Source organism: Mustela putorius, unplaced genomic scaffold, assembly GCF_011764305.1.
Source record: "Mustela putorius furo isolate JIRA1106 unplaced genomic scaffold, ASM1176430v1.1 tig00003834_pilon_pilon_pilon, whole genome shotgun sequence".
In the NCBI taxonomy this organism is placed as follows: domain Eukaryota; kingdom Metazoa; phylum Chordata; class Mammalia; order Carnivora; family Mustelidae; genus Mustela; species Mustela putorius.
In genome coordinates this window covers 51,124,722-51,150,193 of record NW_025421987.1, presented here as the reverse complement: position 1 = coordinate 51,150,193, position 25,472 = coordinate 51,124,722, and the positions used below count along the sequence as shown (strand labels likewise).

General features: G+C 37.6%; 1 protein-coding gene and 1 long non-coding RNA gene across 5 annotated transcripts in view; one reads left to right on the top strand and one right to left on the bottom strand.

Annotated features, from left to right (window-relative positions):
* LOC106006006 overlaps positions 1-11,140 on the bottom strand; it is a 30,460-nt gene extending 19,320 nt beyond the window's left edge. The window contains exons 1-2 of one of the 2 annotated variants that reach the window (XR_006609114.1): positions 11,012-11,140; positions 1,875-1,932 (exon numbers count right to left, since the gene is read on the bottom strand). This is a non-coding gene — a long non-coding RNA (uncharacterized LOC106006006). Of the gene's footprint in view, positions 1-1,874; positions 1,933-10,917 lie in introns of both variants that reach the window. The other variant, XR_006609115.1, reaches the window with a different exon arrangement.
* Positions 11,084-25,472, top strand: part of PLSCR1 (phospholipid scramblase 1) — a 31,763-nt gene continuing 17,374 nt past the window's right edge. Inside the window, exons 1-5 of one of the 3 annotated variants that reach the window (XM_045088487.1) lie at positions 11,084-11,221; positions 14,771-14,796; positions 17,743-17,823; positions 22,727-23,055; positions 24,484-24,526. In XM_045088487.1, coding sequence (XP_044944422.1) covers positions 14,784-14,796; positions 17,743-17,823; positions 22,727-23,055; positions 24,484-24,526 — 466 coding nt within the window. In that variant the 5' untranslated portion in view covers positions 11,084-11,221; positions 14,771-14,783. Of the gene's footprint in view, positions 11,222-11,594; positions 11,713-14,770; positions 14,797-17,742; positions 17,824-22,726; positions 23,056-24,483; positions 24,527-25,472 lie in introns of those variants that run through there. The other 2 variants (XM_045088488.1, XM_045088489.1) reach the window with 2 other exon arrangements.

The following is a 25,472-nucleotide window of genomic DNA, read 5'->3' as shown; positions in this document are numbered from 1 at the left end:
AAATGTCAGCAGCTGGAAAGACAATAGCAAAAGTTTTAACTTAGGTTAGGCTATAAAAGATCAATGGAGAAAAATCTCAGGAATTTTAAACAAACAAAAAATAAGGAGAAGGAAAATAGAGGAGAAGAAGAGGCAGAGAGGATGGAGAGAAAGAAAAAGAGGATGCAAGTGAGGAAAAGTTGAATTTGAATATCCTATTAGGAAAACAACATGGAATATCCTATAGGATATTCCTATTAGGAAATAGCCATTAAGGGGCACCTGGGTGGCTCAGTGGGTTAAAGCCTCTGCCTTCAGCTCAGGTCATGATCCCAGGGTCCTGGGATCGAGCCCTGAATCAGGCTCCCTGCTGAGCAGGGAGCCTGCTTCCTCCTCTCTCTCCGCCTGCCTCTCTGCCTACTTGTGATCTCTCTTTGTCAAATAAATAAATAAAATATTTTTTTAAAAATAGCCATTAAAATGAGAAGTAACATTTGTAACTGGTTTTGGATGCATGGGAAAAAAAAAAAAACAGGCTACTCTTTTCCAAAGGAAACTAATCTGGTTGTGTTTTGCATTTTCCAAGAATGGAGGGAGGGAAGAGGACAAAGATAACTGAACCTGTTGCCTGAATCTAGGTGTTCCGTTTCACATGTCATGAGTACTCCTTTTTGAATAAAATGATCCATCTCTTCTGCAAAGGATAATTCCAGACAATATGTGAGAGAGTCCTTGAAGTATTATTCGCAAAGAATGGCTCAGCTCTAATTATAAATGGAGAGGCATGCCTAGGGGTCTAAGTCGGTTAAGTGTCCAACTCTTGATTTCAGCTCAGGTCATGATTGCAGGGTTGCGAGATGGAGCCTGAGTTGGGCTCTGTGCTCATCAGGGAGTCTGCCTGAGATTCTTTCTCTGCCCCTTGACCTCATCCCTGCACTTCTCTCTCTGTTAAAAAGAAGGAGGGGAAGAGGGGGAGAAGGAGGAAGAAGGGGGAGAAAGAGGTAATACTCTTATTTTTCAGAAATCTCTCTGTATCCCACATCCAGAGCCAATTCTATGGTTATTGAAGCCTCAAACTTTTCTGAAGAATAGATTCTGAATTTTCACTCTAATCAAAAAAAGGTCTTTCCATAGCAAACCATACTGAGACCTATTGCTATCTCATTTGGAGCTAAAGAGACCTATATTTTTTATTATCTATGAGCCCAAGGATAAGTACCAAATAAACAAGCAGCGTTTTCCCAAACCCCAAAGCTTTAACTATTTTTATAGGCACAATATATGGTAAAGTTTAACTTGATTTACCCCTGAGAGGCTATCCACTGGGAGAGGGAGTCAGCCTCATGGAACCCCTGGTAGAGTGCCAAGGGGAAGTCAGGACTGGTCCACAGGATAAAATAGCTATAACTGCAAGGTTTGGACCCCAATACCCAGTCATGCAGGGGAATAACTGGTGCTTCCTCAACCAGTAATAGTGAGTAGAGGAATAGGGCTAACAGCCAAGGTTCTGACATAACTCCTTGCTATCAGCATTAGATTATATTGAGGAATTAAAATCAAAAGTATAACTGGCATGGCATGGTACTCAAGCAATCAGAATAGGTCCCGTAGTGGATAGAATTCTAAAGTTTGGATGTTGGGTGGCTCAGTTGGTTAAGCATCTGCCTCCGGCTCCAGTCATGATCCTGGAGTCCTGGGATCAAGCCCCACCTGGGGCTCCCTGCTCCACTCTCTCTCTCTCTCTCTCACTCTCTCTGTCTCTCATGAATAAATAAAACCTTTAAAAAAAAAAGAATTATAAAGATTTCCCCCCCAATTTTCCATCTTCCACTTACTTGATCAAACAGGAGTCTAGGTACTACTGTGAAAGTTATTAAAGTTACTGATCAACCAACCTTAAAATAGGGGTAGTCTCTTGGATTATCTGGGTGGGTCCAAGTAATCACATGAGGCCTAAAAAGCACAAGAAAACAGAAGAGACAGTTACAAAGGCACAGCAGAGATGGAGGTCCAAAAGGTTTCAAGCAAAAGAAGAATTCAATGGGCAATCGCTAGCTCTGAGGTTTAGGGACCCCCATGGGCAGGCCCCCAGTTGACAGCCAACAAGGAAACTGAAATCTGCCTACAACCACAGTGAATTCTGCCAACAACTCGAATGGATTTCTTCCAATTAGGAACCCAGCTGACAAAGATTTGATTGAACCTTGTGAGACCCAGATCAGAGAACTAAGACAAGCCAACCCAGACTGCTGACTTGCAGAACTGTGAGATGACAAAGTTATATTATTTTAAGCTGATAAATGTGTGGCAATTTGTTACAGCAGCAACCTGCAATCACACAACCACTGATATGGGCCCTGGTTATGCCATGTAATGTTTTACCTAAAACTATTGTTACTGTCCAATTAACTGCTGTAATACAGAAAGTTGTGTGGTGCATATATCCTCTTACACTGTATCTATAACTAAATAATGCAAAAATAAATGCCCAAATATTTTTTCTCTATGAAGACTAGACCCATTTTGTACACATATTTAACCAAGGACAAATAGCACTGATGCCTAATAATTTCATATTTAAGATTATAACACTCAAAGCATTCTAGAAGCTCACATGTTTGATGTAGGAGATTGTTCGCAACATTATATATATTAATAATAAAGAAATTATGGTACAATTATTACATGAAATATTATGCAACCCTTCCATAAATTTTTAAAGGATAATTATATATTAAATGAAAGGGACATGCTAAATTGTACCAACTGAGTCTAATTTTATTATAAATATAAAATACTTGTACATACAGAGAAGACTGGAGACAAATACATTGTGTTATAGTGGTCATTAATATGTGATAGTTATTAGTAATATATATATTTTTATATATTTTATAAAATGTCTATATTATTTATACTTTGATTTTTATTAGTAATTTTTTCATTTTTATATATTTTATAAAATACTCATATTATTTACAATTTGATTTTTTTTAAAGCAAGCATTAGTCTGTAGCATTGATTTGCTACATATCCATATGCCACTAATTCTATATATTACTTCACCAAATTAAACTTTTAGCACTTTGGTTTCCTCATTTTCCAAATAAATGGACTGACTCAAAGGGCCTAACATCTCTTCGAATACAAAAATTCTAAGAACATCTGAATAAGATGTGTCAAAAAAAACCCTAGTTTTATAATAAATTTCCCTAGAGTCATCACTTGGATTTGGCACTTGCTATTTTTCTCTTCATGTCACTACTGCATACATCCCTCATGAGCATTTTCTGAACACCAAGCATGTCATCTCTTAAATCACAACAGATATTATTTCTGGTTTTCCATCCCACCCCTACACGAGTTTTGAAGACAGTTAATACAGTAAAAACAAAGGGCACCTGGGTAGTTCAGTCGGTTAAGCATCTGCCTTAAGCTCAGGTCATAATCTCTTGGTTTCCAGCTCAGTGGGGAGTCTGCTTCTCCCTCTCCCTCTGCCCCTCCCCCAGGGTTGTGCTCACTCTATCCCTCTCTCTGTCTCAATTAAATAAATTAAATCATTTTTTTAAAGTAAATACAAGAACACAAAGCATTGGGAAATTATCTTAATTTTTCCTTCTATTATTTTAAGTAATATCCTTATGTATATGACAACCATATAAAATGGTTTGCAACTTTCCTTTTCAAAACATTTGTGCTTTTATCATTGCCTGATAATAACATTTGGCATAACAAAATAAGGTTTGTATATATGTTTATAAGAAATAATTTCTGATTATATTAATTATTTAAATGATTATATAGGGATGCTACATTTATCAAAACTTTTTTTTCTTTATTTTTTTAAAGATTTTATTTATTTATTTATTTGAGGGAGAGAGAGCATGAACTGAGGGAGGGGCAAAGGGATAAGCAGACTCCCTGCTGAACACTGAGCCCAACATGGAGCTGGATCCTAGGACCCTGAACTAAAATCAAGGGTCAGATGCTTAACCAAGTGAGCCACCAAGGTACCCCTATCGAAACTATCTTATGTCATTAAAATTATATTTCAGCATCTAACTTAAAGCTTAATAACTCTATGCATATCAGTTTTAACTTAGAAAATCTATTCTTTAAAAAAATAGTTCATTCTGTAAGTAGAAATTCAAACAAATGTTCAGGTGGAAGCAAATTTGATACAATCCTTTTGAAAAGTTTTTTAGCAAGATGTATTAATTGATGAATTAAAATTATCAAGCTCATTGACCCTGAAATTTACCTGATAATTTAGCTTCATAAAATTATTTGAAAGAAAAAAGGGATAAGTGAATATTTAAATCCATTTAAAAGATTTCCTTCCAATATTAGCTTTTAAAAATCTAACATCTATCCTTGTTTGTTTGAATTCCTCACCTACACAACCCAGATTAAACCCACCTGCTTAATGCTCCAATGTGCATTAACCCTGTAAGTCTAAAGAATGAATTAGAAATTCAATACTCAATGAAGGAATGGTTTGGAATCTCTTTACCAGGCTAATAAGTACAATTGCATTCCTTAAAATATCACTATATTTAAGTTATCACACATGTCTAAGAAAAATTTTCTTCACTATTATCTCTTTACAGATGAATATATGACCAAAAAAATAAATGTAATTCCTTCTCTGGTATGAATTTAAAACATTGCCTTGCAATTGAATTTAGTTCACCATCTGAATTTACAAGCCTACACTGAACATCAAATAACAAACAATTTCTTCCTTTTTCTACAAAAGACATAGCATCATATTATTTTTGGAAAGATCAAGTTTAAAGTGTTCTTCTTTTAAAAATATAGTTAAAATGGGGGCGCCTGGGTGGCTCAGTTGGTTAAGCGACTGCCTTCGGCTCAGGTCTATGGGGAGTCTGCCTCTCCCTCTGTCCTCCCCTCTCATGCTCTCTCACTGTGTCTCTCTCTCAAATAAATAAAACTAAAAAAAAAAAAAATATATATATATATATATATATATATATATATATATATATATCGTTAAAATGTTGAATCACCGCCAGTACTGAACTGGGGAAAGTAAAACTAATCTCCAACAAAAACCATGATACGTGGTTGCCTTGTTACTACTTGTTATCAATGTTGATTCCACTGGTAACTTGACTGTAGGTAGTACAAATAAGTAGTAAAGGGACATGAGAGACCAAGCAGAAGGCAAACATGACGCAGTGTAATTAAGTAATTGAGGTTTTATCCATTGACTTTTTTTTTTTTTAAGAATTTATTTATTTATCAGAGAGAGAAGGGGGAGAGAGCGAGCGAGCACAGGCAGACAGAATGGCAGGCAGAGGCAGAGGGAGAAGGAGGCTCCCTGCTGAGCAAGGAGCCCAATGTGGGACTCGATCCCAGGCGCTGGGATCATGACCTGAGCCACCCAGGCGTCCCCCCATTGACCTTTTTAATATATAATCTATATGCCAAACTCAGGCTGACATAGGATAGACTTATTATAATGACCTACTGAAGAGTTGAAGGCACTGTTGACCTTCTGCTGGTCTCTATTTGTAATGTCTTCCTTTGTTTTGTTTACATTTGACACTCATAAAAAAGTATGACATGCAAGTTCAGCCTCTGACTCAGTAACCAAATATTTGTACTTCATAAGCATGAACGCTTATAATCTGAATATTAAGTTCTTCAGTTAATAGGGTTTCAAATTGTTCCTAGAGTTTCATAAAAATGTCTCTTCTCTTGTTTTTGCTCCTGAGAAAGTTTACGCTTTCAACTAACAAAGGTTTAGTCCAATGAACCTGACCCTCCTTTAGGTCTCTTATTACATCCTCATAGTTAATAATCTTGATATTTGATCACAATTACTTTTAAGCATGGTTAGCAGTAATTGTAGTTTTTGTTTTTTAAACCCTAAACTTATTGTTTATATTTTATTGTCTTCTCTTTTACTCTGCAAATCACTGAGATATGGTTTCCACTTCTACCATTCCAATGAAGTTGTCCTTGCTAAGAATGGTAATGGCCTTTTAAATTTTAGACTCTATGAAGACTATTAAATCTTTAACTTAAAGCCAAAACAAAACAAAAAACCTATTTTGCGGTTAGATTTTTCTGGCTTTCCCTTTTAAACCTGATAATAAGTCCTCTCTTTAGACAGTCGTTTGATATTGGCTAAACAAGTAGAAACTTTAGGCCTTCAATTCAATCATTTTGTTTTGTTTTGTTTTGTTCATTTGGATTTTGAGTAAGTGAAAATTGTCTGATGTGTGCAAAGTGAAATACTAAGAGAGGTAAGCTTATCAGATGGTAACTAATAAACCATAGCTACAAGTGGTAAAACTTGTGAAAAGATTTGGCTCTGTGACCCTTCCAGGGCAACCTGAATACTGCAGTGTGGGCACGCTCACTCTGCCCACTAAAAACACAGGATCCCCACCCACACCAGTCTCTGTCTCTCTCTGTTTTCTGCCTAAAAAAGAATGAGAACTACTACATTTGAGGGACCTGGAACTATGGGGTGAGATCCTATTTTCTTTCCATTGCGGTTATATCCAGCAACTAGGCTTTAGATGGTGGCATAAAATGATGGGATATATTTTCTGTTTAATGACCTCCCTTTCCAACTAGAACTGGGGAGGTGGAAGGCACAATAGATTAGACATTGTGTTTAACCACAAGCTATGTGTAAGCAAGCACTCTTTCTTGTCATTGGGTACAAACCAAAAAGCATGATCTTGTGACTTATACATAGCACTTGGCCACTACAACTGAAACTTCTTTTCCTTCCTGCAGCTGGTGACACCTTTGATTATTTCTTCATTAAAAGTCTCTTCCACTTCAGTTTTGGAAATACCACCCTTCTATTTTCCCTCTTAGTCTTCCCTTTCATTTTTTTCTTTTGTCAGTGAAAGGATCAAAACTCCATGCTCTTTAAATATTGGTGTCATTTATCTCCATGCCTGACTCATTCCTCATGCTGCAGTTTCAATGGTATGGGTCTACTGGTTTCAATAATTTGATTACCGTGCATATTTCTGTTTCTCTCACAGGTAAGTAGGGATATCTTAATCATCTATCAGTTGTCTCCATTTTGTCTCATAGGCATCTCAAACTAAGCTAATTTAACTGGTCTCTATCCTAATCTCATTCTGTGATACCTATCTATATGTGTGTACTACTGTCCATTCAATTGTTCAAGATTAAAACATTCTTGCTTAAAAAAAAAAAAAAAGATTGAGTTATTTGAGAAAGAGAGAGGGAGCACTGAGGAGAAGGGCGGCAGGAGAGGGTGAGAGAGCCTTAAGCAGACTCCATGCTGAGCACAGAAGTGGACCTGAGGCTCGATCTCACAACCCTGAGATTACAACCTGAGCTGAAGCCAAGAGTCAGACAGTTAACCAACTGTGCCACCCAGGCACCACAAAAACATTCTTAAAATAATTATTTTCCCTTTCCCTACCCAAAATCTCACCAAGCACAAATTAGTCTTCCTTTTTTCTTTTTTTTCCTTCTTTCTATCCCTGGAATACATTCCCTCCTTTCTAATTTCACTAAACACTACCTCACTATATTTCTCAGCATTGTATTATTTTATGTCTGGAATTGTCACTAAAATGCTACCCTTGTTTCTCCTATCCTACAAATCCACCTAGTTTAGTTTTTCTAAAACAAGAACCTAACAGTGTCCTTTTCATATTTAAAGTTGTGTTATCAACCTACTCTCCAATATCAAACCCAATCTCTTGAGCATAGTGTATGAGCTTTTACTTGTGGTCCCTGCCTACCTTCCCCAGGATTGATTAGTTTAGGTAATCATAACTGCTCTAACCTATTTCAATGCCTTTCTCAATACAAGGCTCTTTCTTCCCTACTTATCAAGGTGGGAGTTTCTAGTCTGTGGGAAGCTTTTATTCATGTGGTGTTTCAGGGCCACAAGATCCTTCTGCTTTGTGGCTCCACCATTTCACAGAGTCTCATCATCTTTAGAATCAAGCCAATGAAAGGGAAAGAGCATGATGAAGGCTCACCTACTTCTTAAGAACCTTGGCTTAGAAGTAATAAACTTGTTTCTTTTCACAACTATTGGCTGCAATTCTGCCACACGGCCACATGTTAGCTGAGCACTCAGTTGGTTAAGCAGCAACAATTCCATCCCAAGAAAAAGAAAATGCAAATTTTGATGAACAGGTCATTGTCTCTGCATCAACATCAAGAGCTCAACTCCCTAAACTGTCCCCTCTTACAATGTAGCGTACTTAACAACTTGTACTCCTAAAAGACACCATGACCTCACTTTGCATATGTCCCAGCCTTATGCTCATGGCTATCTTCTACTGTTCTTTTAAAATCTAGCTGCAGGGACGCCTGGGTGGCTCAGTTGGTTAAGCAGCTGCCTTCGGCTCAGGTCATGATCCCAGCGTCCAGGGATCGAGTCCCACATCGGGCTCCTTGCTCCGCAGGGAGCCTGCTTCTCCCTCTGACTCTTCCTTCCACTCTGTCTGCCTGTGCTCTCACTCGCTCTCTCTCTGACAAATAAATAAATAAAATCTTTAAAAAAAAAAAAAATCTAGCTGCAACATCTTTTTGTATAGAAAGCCATTACAGAACTCTTATTTCTGGGTGAATATCCCATTTTCCTGTTATAAGAGCTGCTTGGAAAATCTTGATAGACTCAGTCATATACATTTTTACCTTTAAAATGCCCATTTCTCTTTTCAGTGGGACTGGAAAAATATGAGTATTGATGATCAAACCTGACTCATTTGGAGTGATTCTCAATACAAATAAAAATATTTGTGTTTTTCAATAAAAAATATTGTTAGTAAGGTAACAGAATTTAAGATTTTGTAAACAGCTGTGACCATACATCTGGCAATGTAGTTTGTTAAGGAGGAACTTTGGGCTGCTTTTATCTTTAGTAAGAATCTGTACAAAATGATACAAACGTTTTTTGCTTAGTAACAGATTCATTTCCTTATCTTTCTGGGAAGACACCGGATAGCATTTCCCAGCTTGTTTTTCATTTCAGTGTGGCGGTTCAACTAAGTTCTAACCAAGGAAATGTTACCAGAAATGATATGTGTCAATTCCAGGCCTGGCCCATAAAGACTTCCCAGGTACAACCAACTTCTCCTTTCTTCTCTCTGCAGACTCAATATCAAAGCCCAGAAAAATCTCAGAAGCTATATACTAAAGATACCAGTGCTGCCATTAGCCTGGGTCCTTCAGTCAAGCTATAAAGCAGAGGCCCCACTGCACCAAAGGGGAACACTTCCATTTGGTTGGTCCATCATATAAAAAGGAAAAAAGAAAAAAAAAAAGCTTTCTGTTGTGTCATTGAAGTTTGGAGATGAAGGTTGATAGCGCCACCAGCATTCTCCCAAATAGTATGGCCCAATGTTGACAACTAAAGAATTTGTGTTTGGTAATCTAACTGGAAAACTAAAAATCTTTGCCAAGGTTGATATCTCAACACAGAAAGTTTTGTCCTAATGTAAATAAACTTGAAGCACCCAGATGTCAGGACCTTCTCCTGATGCTTCTACTAAATCAGTTGTCCTTGGGACTGCAGGCCTCATGGAGCTAATGTCTATAGCACTTAGTCTAGAAAAGAAAACAGAGCTTAGAGCAATGAGGAGAATTTTAGAAAAAATACATTTAAGATCTTCAGCCATACAATGCTTTTGGCTAAAAATAACCTTAAATAGCTTAAATAAGAAGGCTGAATCACAAAGAGCCACAACCAAGGTGCAAAATTTAAAAATCCTACACATTATCATGAAGAAAAGGACAGCAAGAAAGAAGCTTGCTTATTTTGAGTATGAAACTGGATAGAAAACAAAAATAAATATCCCTGGAGTATCCACCACCACAAGCATTTTCATACTTCATTGGCAGCATAGAATGATGGGGTTTTCTACAGTGTAAACACAAGGATATGCGCAAGGATGATGACTACAGCAAAATTTCTAATTATTAAAAAGGAAATAAACTACACCCAGATGATCAGATCAATGAGACCGTTCTGTACTAGAGGTAAGGAGATTTCTAAAATGCATACTAAAAGAGAAAAAAAAAATGCACCAGAGAACACTCTTTGTGAAACAATCTTCTTTATGGAAAGAAACACTATGTACAGGGTATATATACATTTGCGTATATAATGATATTTATTGAGTGCTTACTCCATGGCAGACATCACTCTAAACTTTTTACATATTTTAACTTTAATTTTATGAGATAGATACTACTAATATATACCCTCATTTGACATATTTAAAAAAGGGGCACGGGGATTTTAATTTGCAGTCACAGAGATGAGAAGGGATTCAAACCTAAGTGGCTGGCCTCCTCCTCTTCCCTTTTTACTTCTTTCTCAGTTTCATTTTCTATTCTCTTCCCATCCCACCCCCTCTTCCTTCCTCTCCCGTGTTTCTTCACTGCGGCCAGTGTCAGAGTAAGAAAAGGGGAGGGGAGGTGCAGAAGGCACATTGTGCTTGTTCCCTATTCAGCTTTATTGGTTGGAAGATCCTGTGTTACATTCACAAAAAAGATATTTTAAAGAAAAAAAAAAATATCAATGAATCCTTCAGTTCGCTCTAACAAACATTTACGGAGCGTGTTTGCCAGTCCGGGGAGAAAAATTAAACATTCTAAGCACGTCTAGTCAGTTTGACTTTTAGAAGTTGTTAACAGCGTTTGGTGGAGAATGAGGGAGAAGGAGAGGGAAAGACCGAGACAGAATGAGAACGTGCGAGTGACGGAGAAGCAGGGAGACCCAGACGAAGAGAGCTGAAGAGAAACACCACCGTGAAGAAAAACAAACTTGAGCCCGCCTCAGTTGTACTCTGAACCACCACCGCTCTCAAGCCTTGAGAGCGATAGAAATCTAAGGGATGGAGGTTAAAGCCAGAAAAACGGAAGTTTCTGAGAATTTAGTGCCCACGACCTCACCCCGAGGGCGGCCACATCCCTGATGATGACTCTTAAGCTCTAGCTGGCGTCCACGTCCAGTTCGTTGTTGAGCTTCGTTCGCCGCAGAACTAACCTTGAAGTCTCTGTGGAGAACAAGAGAGGAGGCGGGGCAGCCTCGCCCGCAGCCGGCGCCCGCAGCTATCGCGCCCTCCAGCAGGCACGCGGGCGCTCGGGGACCGGGGAGGAACCAGGAAACGAAACCGGGAGAGTTTCTCGGCACCGAGGTCGCTCAGAGGTTCCCGTAGTTCGCCTGGCGGCGGCATCAGCACGGCGACAGCCACAGGTGGGCGCGCACCGAGCGCGGGAGACGCGCGGGCTCCCGGGCAGGGTGCGGGGCGCTGGGGGGGTTGCTGGCGGGCTGCTGGCGGGGGCTGCTGGCGGGCTGCTGGCGGGGGCTGCTGGCGGGCTGCTGGCGGGGGCTGCTGGCGGGCTGCTGGCGGGGGCTGCTGGCGGGCTGCTGGCGGGGGCCGGGGCACGAGGGCTAGCGGGTTGGGTTAGTGCCGGCTGGGTGAGTGGCAGTCAGGGTCCCGGAGGCCCCAGGGAACTACCCCGGAAGCAGAAGGGCGACTCGCGTGGGACCCCTCTGGCCCGTCAGATGTTTCCTGCCCAGACTTCCTTGCAGGCTCAGCGCCGGCTTAGTACTCTTCACCTCTCCGCCGCGCTGAGGAACCCGGCAAGAGCCGGAGCTCTGGGTATCCGCCACTTACTGGGAGGGGAGGGGACGGGTGGAATTAGAAGGGATGATTACTAGACCCTCTCAGCTGTCGTTTAACAGTAAGTATTAATTACGTGTATGGATGGACCCCCCCCCCCAAAGTGTGCTAGCCACTCTGGAACACCAGATGAATTGTAAAGAAAGCAGTGGTTTGCAGCTTAGAGGCTACAACTTTTAGCTCTGGAGTCCACCTGTCTGATTGAATCCTGCCTCTACTACTTAATTTCTGTGGCCTCAGAATCAGTTTCTTCACCTTCATCCTTGTCTTTGAAATTGTGTAAAGATCCAAAAGGAGTTACAAGCGTTGGAGTGTGATATATATTAGTGTAAAGCTGTTGTTGTATCTAGCACTGCCCCAAGTACTCAGTAGGGTTAGCTTTTAATATATTTAATAGTAAAATTCCTGCTTCTCCAAGATTACTATCTGATTTCCATGTGGTTTTATTTATGCAGCTATTCCTGGACGTCCTACAATGGCTACTTCCCAGTTTCAGGAACAGGCAGGCCTTGTTTCTCCTAGTTTAGCAATGTGAGAAACATTAGTACAAGTGTCATTTAGTGGAATAGTCAAGGGATTCATGATTTCCTTTTTTATTGTTGAACTTTCTTAACCGCAGAACTTTCTCTTCATAGCATGTCCTAGAGTATGACTGTGAGGCTTTGAACACTGAATAGACGCAAGGAATGAAGAATAAATGAAAAGGGAAATGAGCAGATTTCTGCAGCTGGATAGAAAAGTGGCATGTAAAAATAAGAGGCTGGATCAGAGACTAAGCACCCTTCACATTTGTAAGGGAGCTGTTCCTTATGACCAAAAGGAGTGAAATAATACTGTACACTCCTTGTTCAGTCAACAAGCACCCGTGAAGTGCCTTGTGCTGTACTAGACAGGCCATCTTCTGGCCTTTGAGAGCACAGAATTCAGGTAGAGAGATATTAAAGGCTATGAACTGTCCCCATACACTTCTCTATCCTAATGTCTGATGACCTCTTCCTCTCTTTTTTCTGTAACCCACAAAGCTTTCATTTCCTTAAATGAGTAAAGTTCCTTCTAGCCACTGGACTTCTACTATTCTCTGTCTATAATGCCTCAGTTTTCCCCAAGCCCCCCACCCATGGCCTGGTTGATTTTAGACTTGCTTTGGCTCTCAGATTCAAAGGAAGTTAGGGACATAGAATTCTGTCACTGTCTTTAGAGCAGTAACATTTTTGCTAAAATAATGCAGAACATATATCCACATCTTGGAACTCAGAAAAATGTTAACTTCTTTGTTCTTAAACAATTAAGAAGCAAATATGAATAAATAATTCAAATCTACTTTATGCCTACTTTATAAGCATAGTAGTCTTAGATGTTCCAAATTAGGGATGCTTCCTTGGATTCCAGATTGTACATTACTATATTTTAAAGCAATAAGATAGAAATTTCAGGACTCCAAGATATGGGTCAAGGATTTCACTGTAGTATGAGTTATGGAGCCATGACTGATGTCACTTGCATTATTTCTCTTCTCTAATGGAAGAGGTTTATAATTTTCAAATAGTCCAGAGCAGCAGTGGGTCTTATGGTGTCTGATAGAATAATTTTACCATACATACACTTACATAACTATAGTATATGATGCACGAATCTCCTCAGAAGCTCTCATTTAACAGAATTAGGAAGAAGTGTGTAGTAATCAGATTATAATTTGAAGTTATATATTTGTCCTGAGGTGATTAAGATTCCAGTGGTACAATATATATGACTTCCTTAGAAACTTTTATGTCTTTTAGTACAGGATGAATACGGTGTTCTTTTTCTTGGAAGTTTTTCAAGGATTTGTTTCTTAGTAAGAGTAGTGGGGACATTATTTAAAAGTTACTGTGTTAATTAACTAATTAATTAATTCACCCAGGACTCAGCTTAGTCATTTCCAAAACTGAGTGACATTACCTCTTGCTAACAGACCCTTAAGTTTGAAAAAATCAAAAGCAAACAAGAGTGGACAGGGTGACATGATGAGTATCATCCTTACTCCACAAGTTCTTTATTTTACCTGGCACACATACAGCTACAACTTGTCACTTAACATTTTGTATCTGAACTTATGACATACCATTTTTCATGCTTGAGGTACTGTGTAATTGCAAAAATTCTAAAACCTACAGCATAGTGTGGACCCAGATTTTGTTCTATAGTAGTTTTGCCATCAGGGACTCATTTTCACAAGTCTGTAGTTTAAGACTCAAAATAATGTAACCAAGTAGGAAAGAAAAGAACAAATACAGACAAATAAGTTCTGCTTTAGAGTCTATTATTTTCCTTTCCTTGGATCTCTGGATAGGAGGTTTTGCCTTATGGGTTAATTGTAATTAGCAGGCAGAAAGGGGATTCGGATTTTAAGTGGAGAGATCAGGGGGAATCAAAGAACTGAAAGATGGAAGTACTGAGTGCATTGTGTTGTAGTATTTATTCTTATTCTTATTATCATTATCATTATTATTATTTTCTGTAGAAATAACCAAACACAAAATTTTGGTTGTATTGTTGTGATGCCACAACTATGACAACCCCTGAAAGTGGGTTCTCTGGCTAAAAGTATATCTTGAAACATACAACAAAGGGTCAGGCCTTTGCAGATTTACTATTCAAGATGGGCAGAAATTATCCACAGAACTTGGAATCCAGAGATACCTGCAGTAGTGTAATCTGATAGCTAACCTGTCCTGGTAAAGCATGTTTAGAGCCCAACCCTAAGGCTGGGTGCTAGATCACACATTTCTTTTGTGTAGATTCAAAAGCTCCAGTTTTGGAGTTTAACTTGGATGCAATATGAGATCCTAAGATCATAGTGTTTTCCTTTTGGCTTTCTGCCTTATAAGACCCTCTCCCCACAAAGGTTTATAGAAAATGTTCACCATCCTGGGGTGACCCATAACTTCTTAAGTTGTACTCAGAACTGCATCAGTGGGGAATGGGATCAAGACCAAAGGGTTCAAATGACCATTCTGGTAGACGAGATGAATAGATGAATATCTTATGTGTATGTTTAGTTTCAGAATATTTTGTTTCAACTGTCATATTTGAACTATAAATTTGTAAACAATGTAATAATATCAGGTCTTCTTTTTCAGAACTTTCTAAATCATGGAAAAACAAAGTAAGTAATTTAGGTGTTTACTTTCATTTTATAATGTTAAATCTGTTGTTAGTATGTTCTTTGTCATAATGTTTTATACACTTTCTGAAAAGATAAAATTTGTTTTGTTTTGTTTGTGCTTTGAACCCAGAGTCTAGTTAGTTCATTATTTTGACATAGAGACAAAGTACACACAGATCCACTACCTCGAATTTTTCCTGTAAAAATATTTAAAAAACCTTAGGTAAGCCTAAGGAATTTTAGTCTTACTGGGAAATATGGTATATAATTTACACTATCTTCCATCTAGTTCAGTTTTTGCCTTTTTATGTGCATTTTATATGCATTAACATTATTCAATTCAAATTAACAGATAATAGATTTAATATGTCAGTCTATTGTAATAAAATTTTCTTATATATGCTTGCTCTGTATTTCATAACAGACACATGTGGGCAGGTTTAAATAAATAAAAATCATTATGTTATGGCTTTTTACTATCAAGGAAATTCTAGGGGCACCTGGGTGGCTCAATCAGTTAAACAGCCAACTCTGAATTTCAGCTCAGGTCATGATCTCAGGGTCATGGGATCAAGCCCCACGTGGGGAAAAGTATGAAAAACAAAATCCTGTTTTGTGAGAAGGTTTATATTCTGTTTATTTTTGTTTAGCTACCAAAGAGATATTTATCTTTCACCACAATGTCAACTTTGCTAGATATATTAAAAACTCTGTAGGACTAGAAACCTCAGCTTTCCTTCATGAAGTTTCTTTTCTTCTCTTAATGTTTGCTATATTAATTTAATTTTACTTACAAAAACTCAAAGCTTTTTTTTTTAAGATTTTATTTATTCATTTGACAGACAGAGATCATAAGTAGGCAGAGAAGCAAGCAGAGAGAGAGAGAGAGAGAGAGAGGAGGAAGCAGGCTCCCCGCTGAGCAGAGAGCCAGATGCAGGGCCTCTGGAATCATGACCTGAGCCGAAAGCAGAAGCTTTAACCCACTGAGCCACCCAGGTGCCCCAACTCAAGGCTTTTTAAATGTAAATTGATACAGTATTACACTGCCATATCTGCTGCAGCACTAGGATGCTTTAGATCATTTTAGAAGCATTCTTTTGGCCAAGGTCATAGTCACCTTTTAACTCTTCATCTTCATATATGTAATTGTGTGTGTGTTTAAGTGTGCATAATAGGAATAAAATGTATGTATGTATATATGTGAATATATATAGAAGTAAAAATAAAATTTCTTTATGATAATATGACAGCCCTATGATATCTGTAAGTTATTTTAAGTTCCATTTCCCAAATGCAGAAATCCATTCATCAGTCATATTCCCTTTGGTCTACTTGATCTCTTCCCCATTTGCTTGTTTTCCCTTTATATGAATTTCTGCTCCTAGATATGTATATGTATTTACTGTTGTTCAAACACTGTTACCTATTAAGAGGTGCCAAAATGTGACCTATCATTCAAGAGTAGATCTGTTAGTCACACTTGCAGTGTGTTTTCTTGAGATCTGGTAAGTGTGATCTCACTCAGGTTGGGAGTGGGGGCTGTGGGCAGGGCCTTGAGAGCTAGAGAACTAGGAGGTAGGCCAACCCTTAAAGCCAACAAACTAGGGAATGGTTGGGATGGAAAGACCTGCACTATTTCAGAGATCTATAATAAATTGGGTTATGTCCCACTATTTGTTCAGGGAAAAGCCCTGATGCACGTAGAGGATTCTTTGTTACCTGAATTTGCACAGTCTCTATGGACTCCATTCTACTGAAGTTATTATGAAGCCAATTAAATGGAGAAGGGTGGCTCACAATCCAGCTTTCCTACTGAAACCAAATGAGTTGAGTGGTCTTTGAAGACCTGTGGTAAAGAAGGATATAGGAAATATATCAGATTGAAAGTTCAACTTACTTTTTCTCCTGTATTAATGCCATGCCCTCATCATTTGGTTAGAAACTATTTTGAATTTAGAGTTAGCAAGCCATAATGAAACATGGTATAAGTGTAGTGTCTACTAGACCATAAGTTGCATGAAGACAGGGGCAGTGGGGCGCCTAGGTGGCTCAGTGGGTTAAGGCCTCTGCCTTCGGCTCGGGTCATGATCCCAGGGTCCTGGCATCGAGCCCCACTTCGGGCTCTCTTTTCAGTGGGGAGCCTGCTACCTCCTCTCTCTCTGCCTGCTTTTCTGCCTGCTTGTGATCTCTCTCTGTCAAGTAAATAAATAAAATCTTTAAAAAAAAAAAAGAGTCAGTATCGCCTCAGAGGTCAACTCAGAGGCCGTACAGGAGGTGTTCAACAAATATTTCTTGTCTGATTGGGGTCACTACTAAATAAGTGACAAGAAAACACAAATATGAAGAATGATTAAAAATACTCAACATAGTTTAATATGTTAGTTTTTTGTAATTCAGTCAGTTATGATTTTCGTAGTCCATAATCAGTCAAATATTAGGAATTTCCTGTGGTTCAACCTTATTGGGGGAGTTGCAGAGTAAGCGTTAAAAGGATATTTAAACATGTATGCATTATTTTACATCTTTAAAAAATAATTCTTGTAGCAGTAATTTAGATATCTTTGAAATCATCCATAATCTTTCCATTACAATCCCTACATCTTTCTTCACTGTCTGCATGTGGTTTTAAAACACTGTTTTCCTACTACTAATGGAATCAAAATATGGAAGTGAACATTCATCAGAGTATTTGAGAACCAGAAATTCAGCCCCAGCAACCCAGCCATCTCATTTTATCAAAAAAGAAATTTGTTTGAAACAGGATTTTACTGCAAATTAAGTCTGATAGCAAGCATAGCTTGTTGTAGTTAAGTGAAGAATTCACTTTATCAATTTTAGTACAGCACAGGATCATATAAATGAAAATTGCCTAAGGACAATATATTTTTCTTTCTGACATATATTTTATTAAAGAAGGTATATGTTTTACCTCTCCCTGAATTGTAGATGGGCAAATGAGGGCTCCTTATCCAGGAATAAATTTACCACCTGGACATCCCCCTGAATATCCTTCAGCAGCATTCCAAGGTAAGACACTTGTTTAAAGAATAAAAACCCCAGGGGCGCCTTAGTGACTCGGTGGGTTAAGCCTCTGCCTTCAGCTCAGGTCATGATCCCAGGGTCCTCGGATTGAGCCCTGCATTGGGCTCTCTGCTCAGCAGGGAGCCTGCCTCCTCCTCTCTCTCTCTGCCTGCCTCTCTGCCTACTTGTGATCTCTGTCTGTCAAGTAAATAAATAAAATCATAAAAAAAAAGAATAACCCCCCATTTTTCAATTACTGATACTCCCCAAAGCATGTATGTATCTATGTGTCTACTTCTGTATGTATATTTTAGTAATGTCTTTTACTAAAAGTGCAATAATAAAATTGGCAGCCTAGTTCTTGATTATTTTGCTTGACTATGTAGTATCATAAATATCATCAAAGTAATTCTTACTTATACAGGATAGTAAAGATATAGAGTCAATAAAAAATAGAGAGGTTACATTTAGCAAATAAAGTCTGCACATAAATTAAACCCCAAAATACACATTTAAAGTGAGAGATTTAATTGATTCTTCATTTGTTCTGAAAATTTTCATCATGTAATCATATTTAGGAAATTTATCCTTGGATATTTTTGAGTCAGGTATTAGTTGAGAGTACTTGTGTACAGTGAGAATCACAGAAAAGAACTTAAAACTGGAAGCTGTAAGTATTAAAAATGCAGCTGCATGGGGATAATTCTCGTTTTCATCTCATAACATATATGAAAGCTTTGCTTTTGTATGCATCTTGAATCATGCTTTGCACCTAAGAAAAGCAGTTGAATCCTATCACTCCATACTAGGGAGTACATTTTTCCCTTTGAACCAACAAATAGATGACTTCAGGGATTATCAGTTAGACAAATACAGTTATCAAAATTATTGGAACTTTACTAAATGGCAAAGATCATGGTGCACCCAAATTTGCAAGTAGTCTGACTACTACCATCTTGAGAGACCATCCTGGGGATTTAGGACCAAAAGGGATCATGTTTGGGCAGAAGGGTGTATCTATTTTGTTTTCTACTCTGAGCAAATAAATCTGCTTGGGAATTAAATGGCCTGGTTAATTGTCTAGCCAGAAATTTCCCAGCAGGGCTTGGATCTCATCCAGATGTTTGCAGTTTTAAGAATGGGAGCTAGAAAATCTCTAAGATATAGTTCTCAAGAGTGCCTGCACTTAAGTTGTACATGGAAGTTCTTAAAAACACTCTACCAGTGAACTATCCCAGGAAAATTAAAGCAGAAGCTCAGGTAGTGGGACCCAGGGTTAGTAATTTCTTTAATTCCCCAGGTAATTCTAATATGCAGCCAGGGCTGAGAACCACTGCTCTAAATTCTTATATGGCGATTGTTTGAAGAATTATTAACAAGCTGCAGTATGTATCCAAGGTACTTGGAGAATGATTTAATCCACCCCACAGCTAATTAAAAGTAGGTGATACATAATTAAATTCAGTTATAATCAGACAAGAGTTTGTAAGAAAAATAGCTTAACTTTATTTCTCAAGTCCTAAGGCCACATATAGTGCCGGTCTTTTTTTTTTTTTTTTTTCCCTATAGTGCCGGTCTTAATATGATAATGATGCTAACAGTAGCGATGGTTTAAAATTGAGAGCTCACTGTGTGTAATGTGGAGTAACTCATTTAATTCTCAACCTTATAAGGTTGTTATTAATCACCCTCCTTATGCAGGTGGGGGAAAGATATAGAGAGGCTGTCTGAGGCTTCAAGTTCTGGCTTTTATACTTCATAGTTGTGCAGTGATTCAAACCAGTTGTTAAACCTCTAAGACTCAGTTCTTCTCTATAAACTGGGTCTAATATTCACCAATTCAGTTTAGTTTGGAGATTGAATGAAAGTATATGTAAAACACCTGGTACAAAGATTTACAAATAGTAAGTGATTTAATATTAGTTGACTATTATACTAATAATATATTAAATCAATTGGACTTCATACAAATGAAAATATTACCCAAATTTCAGGTAATTCTGTATGCTTAATTCATTGATTTGGGAAATAATCAGCTATTCTCTCCAAGAGTCTCAAGAAGATTGAAATAATGCTAATAATGTAACCTATTAACTCATGTATCCCCATTTGGTTTGCCTGTGGTCTGATCTTTGCATTGTAGCCAGTGATCTTTAAAAATGCTTATCTGTTCATATTATGGACTGTATTCAATATGTACATCATTGGCTTGTTGCTTTTTTTAAATTAACATTTAATGTATTATTAGCCCCAGGGTACAGGTCTGTGAATCATCAGGCCTACACACTTCACACACTCACCATAGCACATACCATCCCCAATGTCCATAACCCAACAACCTTCTCCCTCCCCCGCCCCAATCCTCAGTTTGTTTTGTGAGATTAAGAGTCTCTTATGGTTTATCTCCTGCACATTGCCTTTCAAATTCCTCATATATGCAAGCTGGTGCTTGTTGCTTTTATGATAGAAGCCAAAATGCTTAATTTGGTTCACTAGACCTGAGGGGCTCCCCTGTCTTCTCTTTGACTGTCTCTTAAGCCTGACTCTCTGCTATTCAAACCAACATGCCTTTTTACAGATGTGTTACTATCCCAGGGCTTCTCTGTGAAACCTTTTTCCCTGTGCCCCTGATCACTCAACTCCTTTGTATCCTTTAGATCTCAGCTGAAAGGCAGTCCTCAGGGAAGATGTCCCAACTCCTTCCTCTTCTCTCTCCCCATCCCAACACTTTGTTTTGGCGTATATAGTTATAAAAAACTGGTCCCTTCTTTCAAGGAGCTTGCCTTCCACTCTCGTTAATCAATTGATCATACTAGTTTTACGGATCTCTAGAGTAAAGGATAATATAAGGATAATATAAGATTAAGTAAATAATATAAATAAAATAAGTAATATATATGTATAATAATATATAATAATATAAATAATATAAGTAAAGGATACTTTAAGTAAAGTAAAGGATAATATAAGATAAAGGATAATATAAGATTATATTAAGTAAAGGATAATAAAGTAAAGGATAAGATAAGTAAAGGATAATATAAGTAAAAGATAATATAAGATTATATTCCCCTTAGGCAATGAGGACAGGGATTTCATCTGCATTTCTCATTTTTAAATCCCCGTGCTCAGCATTCCTAAAAACTTTGTAAGATATAAATCAGATTATGGAATTCTCTTGTCTGTTTAAAATCCTCAAAGTCCTGTCAGTCACACTTGGAATAAAATCGAAACTTCTTATGAATGGGTTTTCTAGATGAACTGCTCCTACTTCTTCACTGACAACAGATTCTATTCTTCCTCTTCTTTATGATGTTTCTCTCTTTCTCAAACATGCCAAATTCATTCTTAAAGTCTAAGATTTTTACGTTTGGTTTTCCTTCCTCTTGAACCTTTCTCACCAGGTCTTTATACAAAGCTTTTCCTTTCTCATATTCTAGATCTCAACAGACCTTTTTTTTTTCCCCTCCTATCTAAAATAACTAGTTGATACCTTTCTCTCTCCACCATGCATTTTCTCTATGAGTTCCATCTGAAATCTTTTAAAAATAATTTATTTTTGTTTTCCCAAAAGTTGCCTATAATCATCCTGAGGATGGGTTACCTTGTTGATAGCTGTGTCCTCTGATTCTAGAACAAAGCCAGTCACATTGTAGAACATTGGTAAATATTTATTTATTCTAAGAAGGAATAAACTATAAAAACTATATTTAAAAAGTATGAATATGATGGGGTGCCTGGGTGGCTCAGTGGGTTAAGCCGCTGCCTTTGGCTCAGGTCATGATCTCAGGGTCCTGGGATCGAGTCCTGCATCGGGCTCTCTGCTCAGCAGGGAGCCTGCTTCCTCCTCTCTCTCTCTCTGCCTGCCTCTCCGTCTACTTGTGATTTCTCTCTGTCAAATAAATAAATAAAATCTTAAAAAAAAATTTATAAAAAAAAAGTATGAATATGAAATTTAGTCTCTCTTCCAAATATTTTTGTAATGGTGTATTTTGCTATCAGTGATTTTTTAAAAGTATTTATAAATTGCCTGTTGTAGCTTTTTACCTTCCTTGGTTCTCAAATTGTATTTTTTAGAGTGCTGAGAGCAGTAAGTTTTGAAATCTAAATTTGTAACCTATCATAATGGATTTTTTTTTTCATGTAGGAGGTCTTAGGATAGGAATGTAATGTGAGTTTAAAGTTCAGGCCAATTGTTAACCCAGATAAGCACCTGGACAATACTGGAAATAACATGTTTTTACCTCTATACCAGAGTATCTCAACAGCAGCACTATAATATTTTGGGATTTACAATTCTTTATTTTCAGGGTACTGTTCTGGTATTTCAGGAAATATTTAGCATCATCACTGGCCTGTCTACCAGATGCCACTATCACCCTGTGTTCCAGCCGAAACAACCAAAAATGTCTCCAGACTTTGCCAGATATTCCCTGAGGGGGAAAAACCACCCGTAGTTCTTTACATAAGGGAGGTACTGTCTCCTACAACTCCAGAACTCATATTTTTATAAAGTCCTTTGGTTTTAGTAATGCTAACTCAAAGCCTTTATTTTGGGCCTTTGACGCAATGCCATCTCTCTTTTCTATTAAGGCATTCCAGAATCTTTTTGTAGGTGACTCTAGATCGTTGTTAATTTTCCTCACTTTCTTAGGTTTCAAGACTATTTTCAACTGAGTTTTGAACAGTGAATAAGGCTTGGGCCAACTCTATTCACAGTCCTGAGCCCTATGGGAGGGGATATGAAACCACAAATATCTCATTGAAAAATTGATAGAAGATAAAAATATAAACTTTAAGCTTCATAGAAACAGGATTTCTGGGCTGAAATTTCAGTTGAGTAATCCCAAAAGAATTCATGTTTCATTTTCTGTGCAGTTATAAATTATTTCATCTGTTTATATTTCAGGACCTCCAGAGCACACTGGCTACCCTACCCCCCAGCCTGGCTACCCTGGTCCCCAGCCTGGCTACCCTGGCCCCCAACCTGGCTACCCTGGCCCCCAGCCTGGCTACCCTGGCCCCCAACCTGGCTACCCTGGCCCCCAGCCTGGCTACCCTGGCCCCCAGGCTGGCTACTCAATTCCACCAGCTGGTTATTCAGGTGCTGGTCCGGTAGGCTTTCCTGTCCAACACCAGCCTGTGTACAGTCAGCCAGGTGGACCTGCAGGGATACCATGGATGCCAGCACCACCACCTCCAATAGATTGTCCACCTGGATTGGAATATTTAAGTCAGGTAATTTCAAATAAATGAAACACTCATAAAAAATAAAACTGTACCTATAGTTTACTTAATGAAATTAAGAAATGACTAATTCACAGAAGTCTGAAATGGTAAAACATTTTATACTAACAAGTTACGATACTTCTTCCAAGTGAAGTTTGCTTTTAAAGCAAAGTGCAAATGTCTTAAAAATTGTGTTTTCTTTGATTTTTTACTATAATCTGTGATAATGGCCAATAACAAACCTTTATTAAGCACTATTTCCACGTTTTTAAGTATAACACATGTAATGACTTACTTAATCCTTTTAGAAGCTTTATGAAATATAGGTGCTATAATTATCATCATTTTACAGAAGAGGAAACTGAAGTCCAGAGAAATTATATAATTGACTCGGAGCCAAAACACTAAGGAAGTGGGAATGGCTTCTTACTTCTGGAACCTTGGTGCTGGATCTCAGTATCTTTAATCTCAGCACCAAGTAACTTTCTGGAAGGTGAAAATAAACACTAAACTAAATTTGGTGTTGAGTGTCAATAAGTGAAACCAACAACAAAGGATTAATATTTTGTGTACAACATGATATACTTTTTATTATAAGTAATAAAACTGTATTTTATGATGCTTTGTTCTTTGGAAGATCCAATTTTATTAATGCCACCAGTAAGAAAAAAAAAATCCTGGATTTTAGTGTACCGCATGTTACCATATCCTAGCAATGAGGATTAGTATGAGGGTTATTATTTGCCCAGTGTTGGAAATCTGGTAGGTAGAGCAGGAATATGAAATTTTATGTCTCTGATCAATAAACAAATAAATATATTCCTGTGGTAACCAACCAGTTTTCAGCAAATGAATTGGCTCTCTTGTACTCCATGTACTAATTTCCCACAGTGCACTCGGGCAGCATGTATTGTAAGAACTTTTAGTAGTTCATACATTCTCTGACAAATACCTTGAACAGATTCTTTTTAAAATCAAGGCTTTACAGAATATATAGAGGAAGTTATTACCTGCTCCAAAAGATGGTATCAAGCACACTTCGAAAAAAAATTTTTTTAGATCCAGAAATAAGCTTTTCAAATAAGCTTTTCAAATAGAGTCTTAATATTTCCTAAGTCTTTTCAAGAAGGAAATTTTTAAAAAAAAATTGTTAGAGGGATTCTAGTGTGAGTCGATTTTATTTGACCTGAATTTGCCCACATTAATAGTGAACACATTCAGTAGATTGTTTTTCAGTTAAAGATAATATTAACTTTAATTTTATACTTTTTTAAGTATGAAAGTTTAGAAGTTAGATATTCTATTACTAAATACGGATAAATACTGATAATTGATTATATACATTCCTTAAAATATAAAAGCACTAACATTAATTTGGTTGGTGTAAAAACCATGGCAATATACTTATAGCTTAATTGTTTGTTTTTGCTATAATAGATAGATCAGATACTGGTTCATCAGCAAGTTGAGCTTCTGGAAGGTATGTATTCATTGTATTGATATTTCTAGAATGAGATATTTATACAGATAAGGGCATATCAGCAACCACAAATGTAACACTTTCACTGATGTGGAAAAGTTAAATCTGGTTATTTATAAATGTCGCCATGATAATGAAATTATGGTAATTATCAGTAGCTCATTTCTAGTAAAATACTATTACTCTGAGCATCTGTCCTCATGTTACAGACCCTGACTTAGAAGGAAACTGATCAAAACTTACTTTTATCCCACTTCTCTCTAGAAGTGACTTCAGCTGTTTTCTTCCCAGCCTATGATGATCTTGATATTGACACAGAACCAAATGCACTAGTTCAGTTACCTTAGTACATTTAAAAAGCAAGTAAACTTCTTCAATTTGGATGAGTATGTTTTGGAGTTCATATGAGCCCTGTAAAACCTTTGTTGTGTGAGCTATGGGTTGTCACCTTGGGTACAGAGTTAATGCAGTGTTGGAGGATGCTGGTCAGCAGGCCTGGAGGCCTACTTTCTTAGAATAGCGCTATGGTAATCATAGAGTTATTTTGTTTTATTCTTATTTTTTTTGAGTAACTAGAAGGTAACTTAGAAATTGTGTAAAACCATTGACCTCATTTTACAGATAAACCAGCTGAAGAATTTTGAGATTAAACTACTTAATGAAACACTTAGATAATAGAGTCCCTGTTATGCATCAGTTTAATTTTTTTCTCACAAAACATGTGACTGTCAGATGTTGAGGTCAAGGGTGGTTCTTTTAAAGAAAGAGCCCAAAGCCTGTTTGAGCCAGAGCAAAGGTATACAGGGAGGTCATGGTGATAGAATTTATGAAGAACATCTCTACCTGACTAAAAGTCAGATAGACATTAGGGAGTGTTTTTTGTCCCATATTTATCTTTTAATCATTCATTATTTTGGTGGCTCTGACATCCCATGACACACATTAA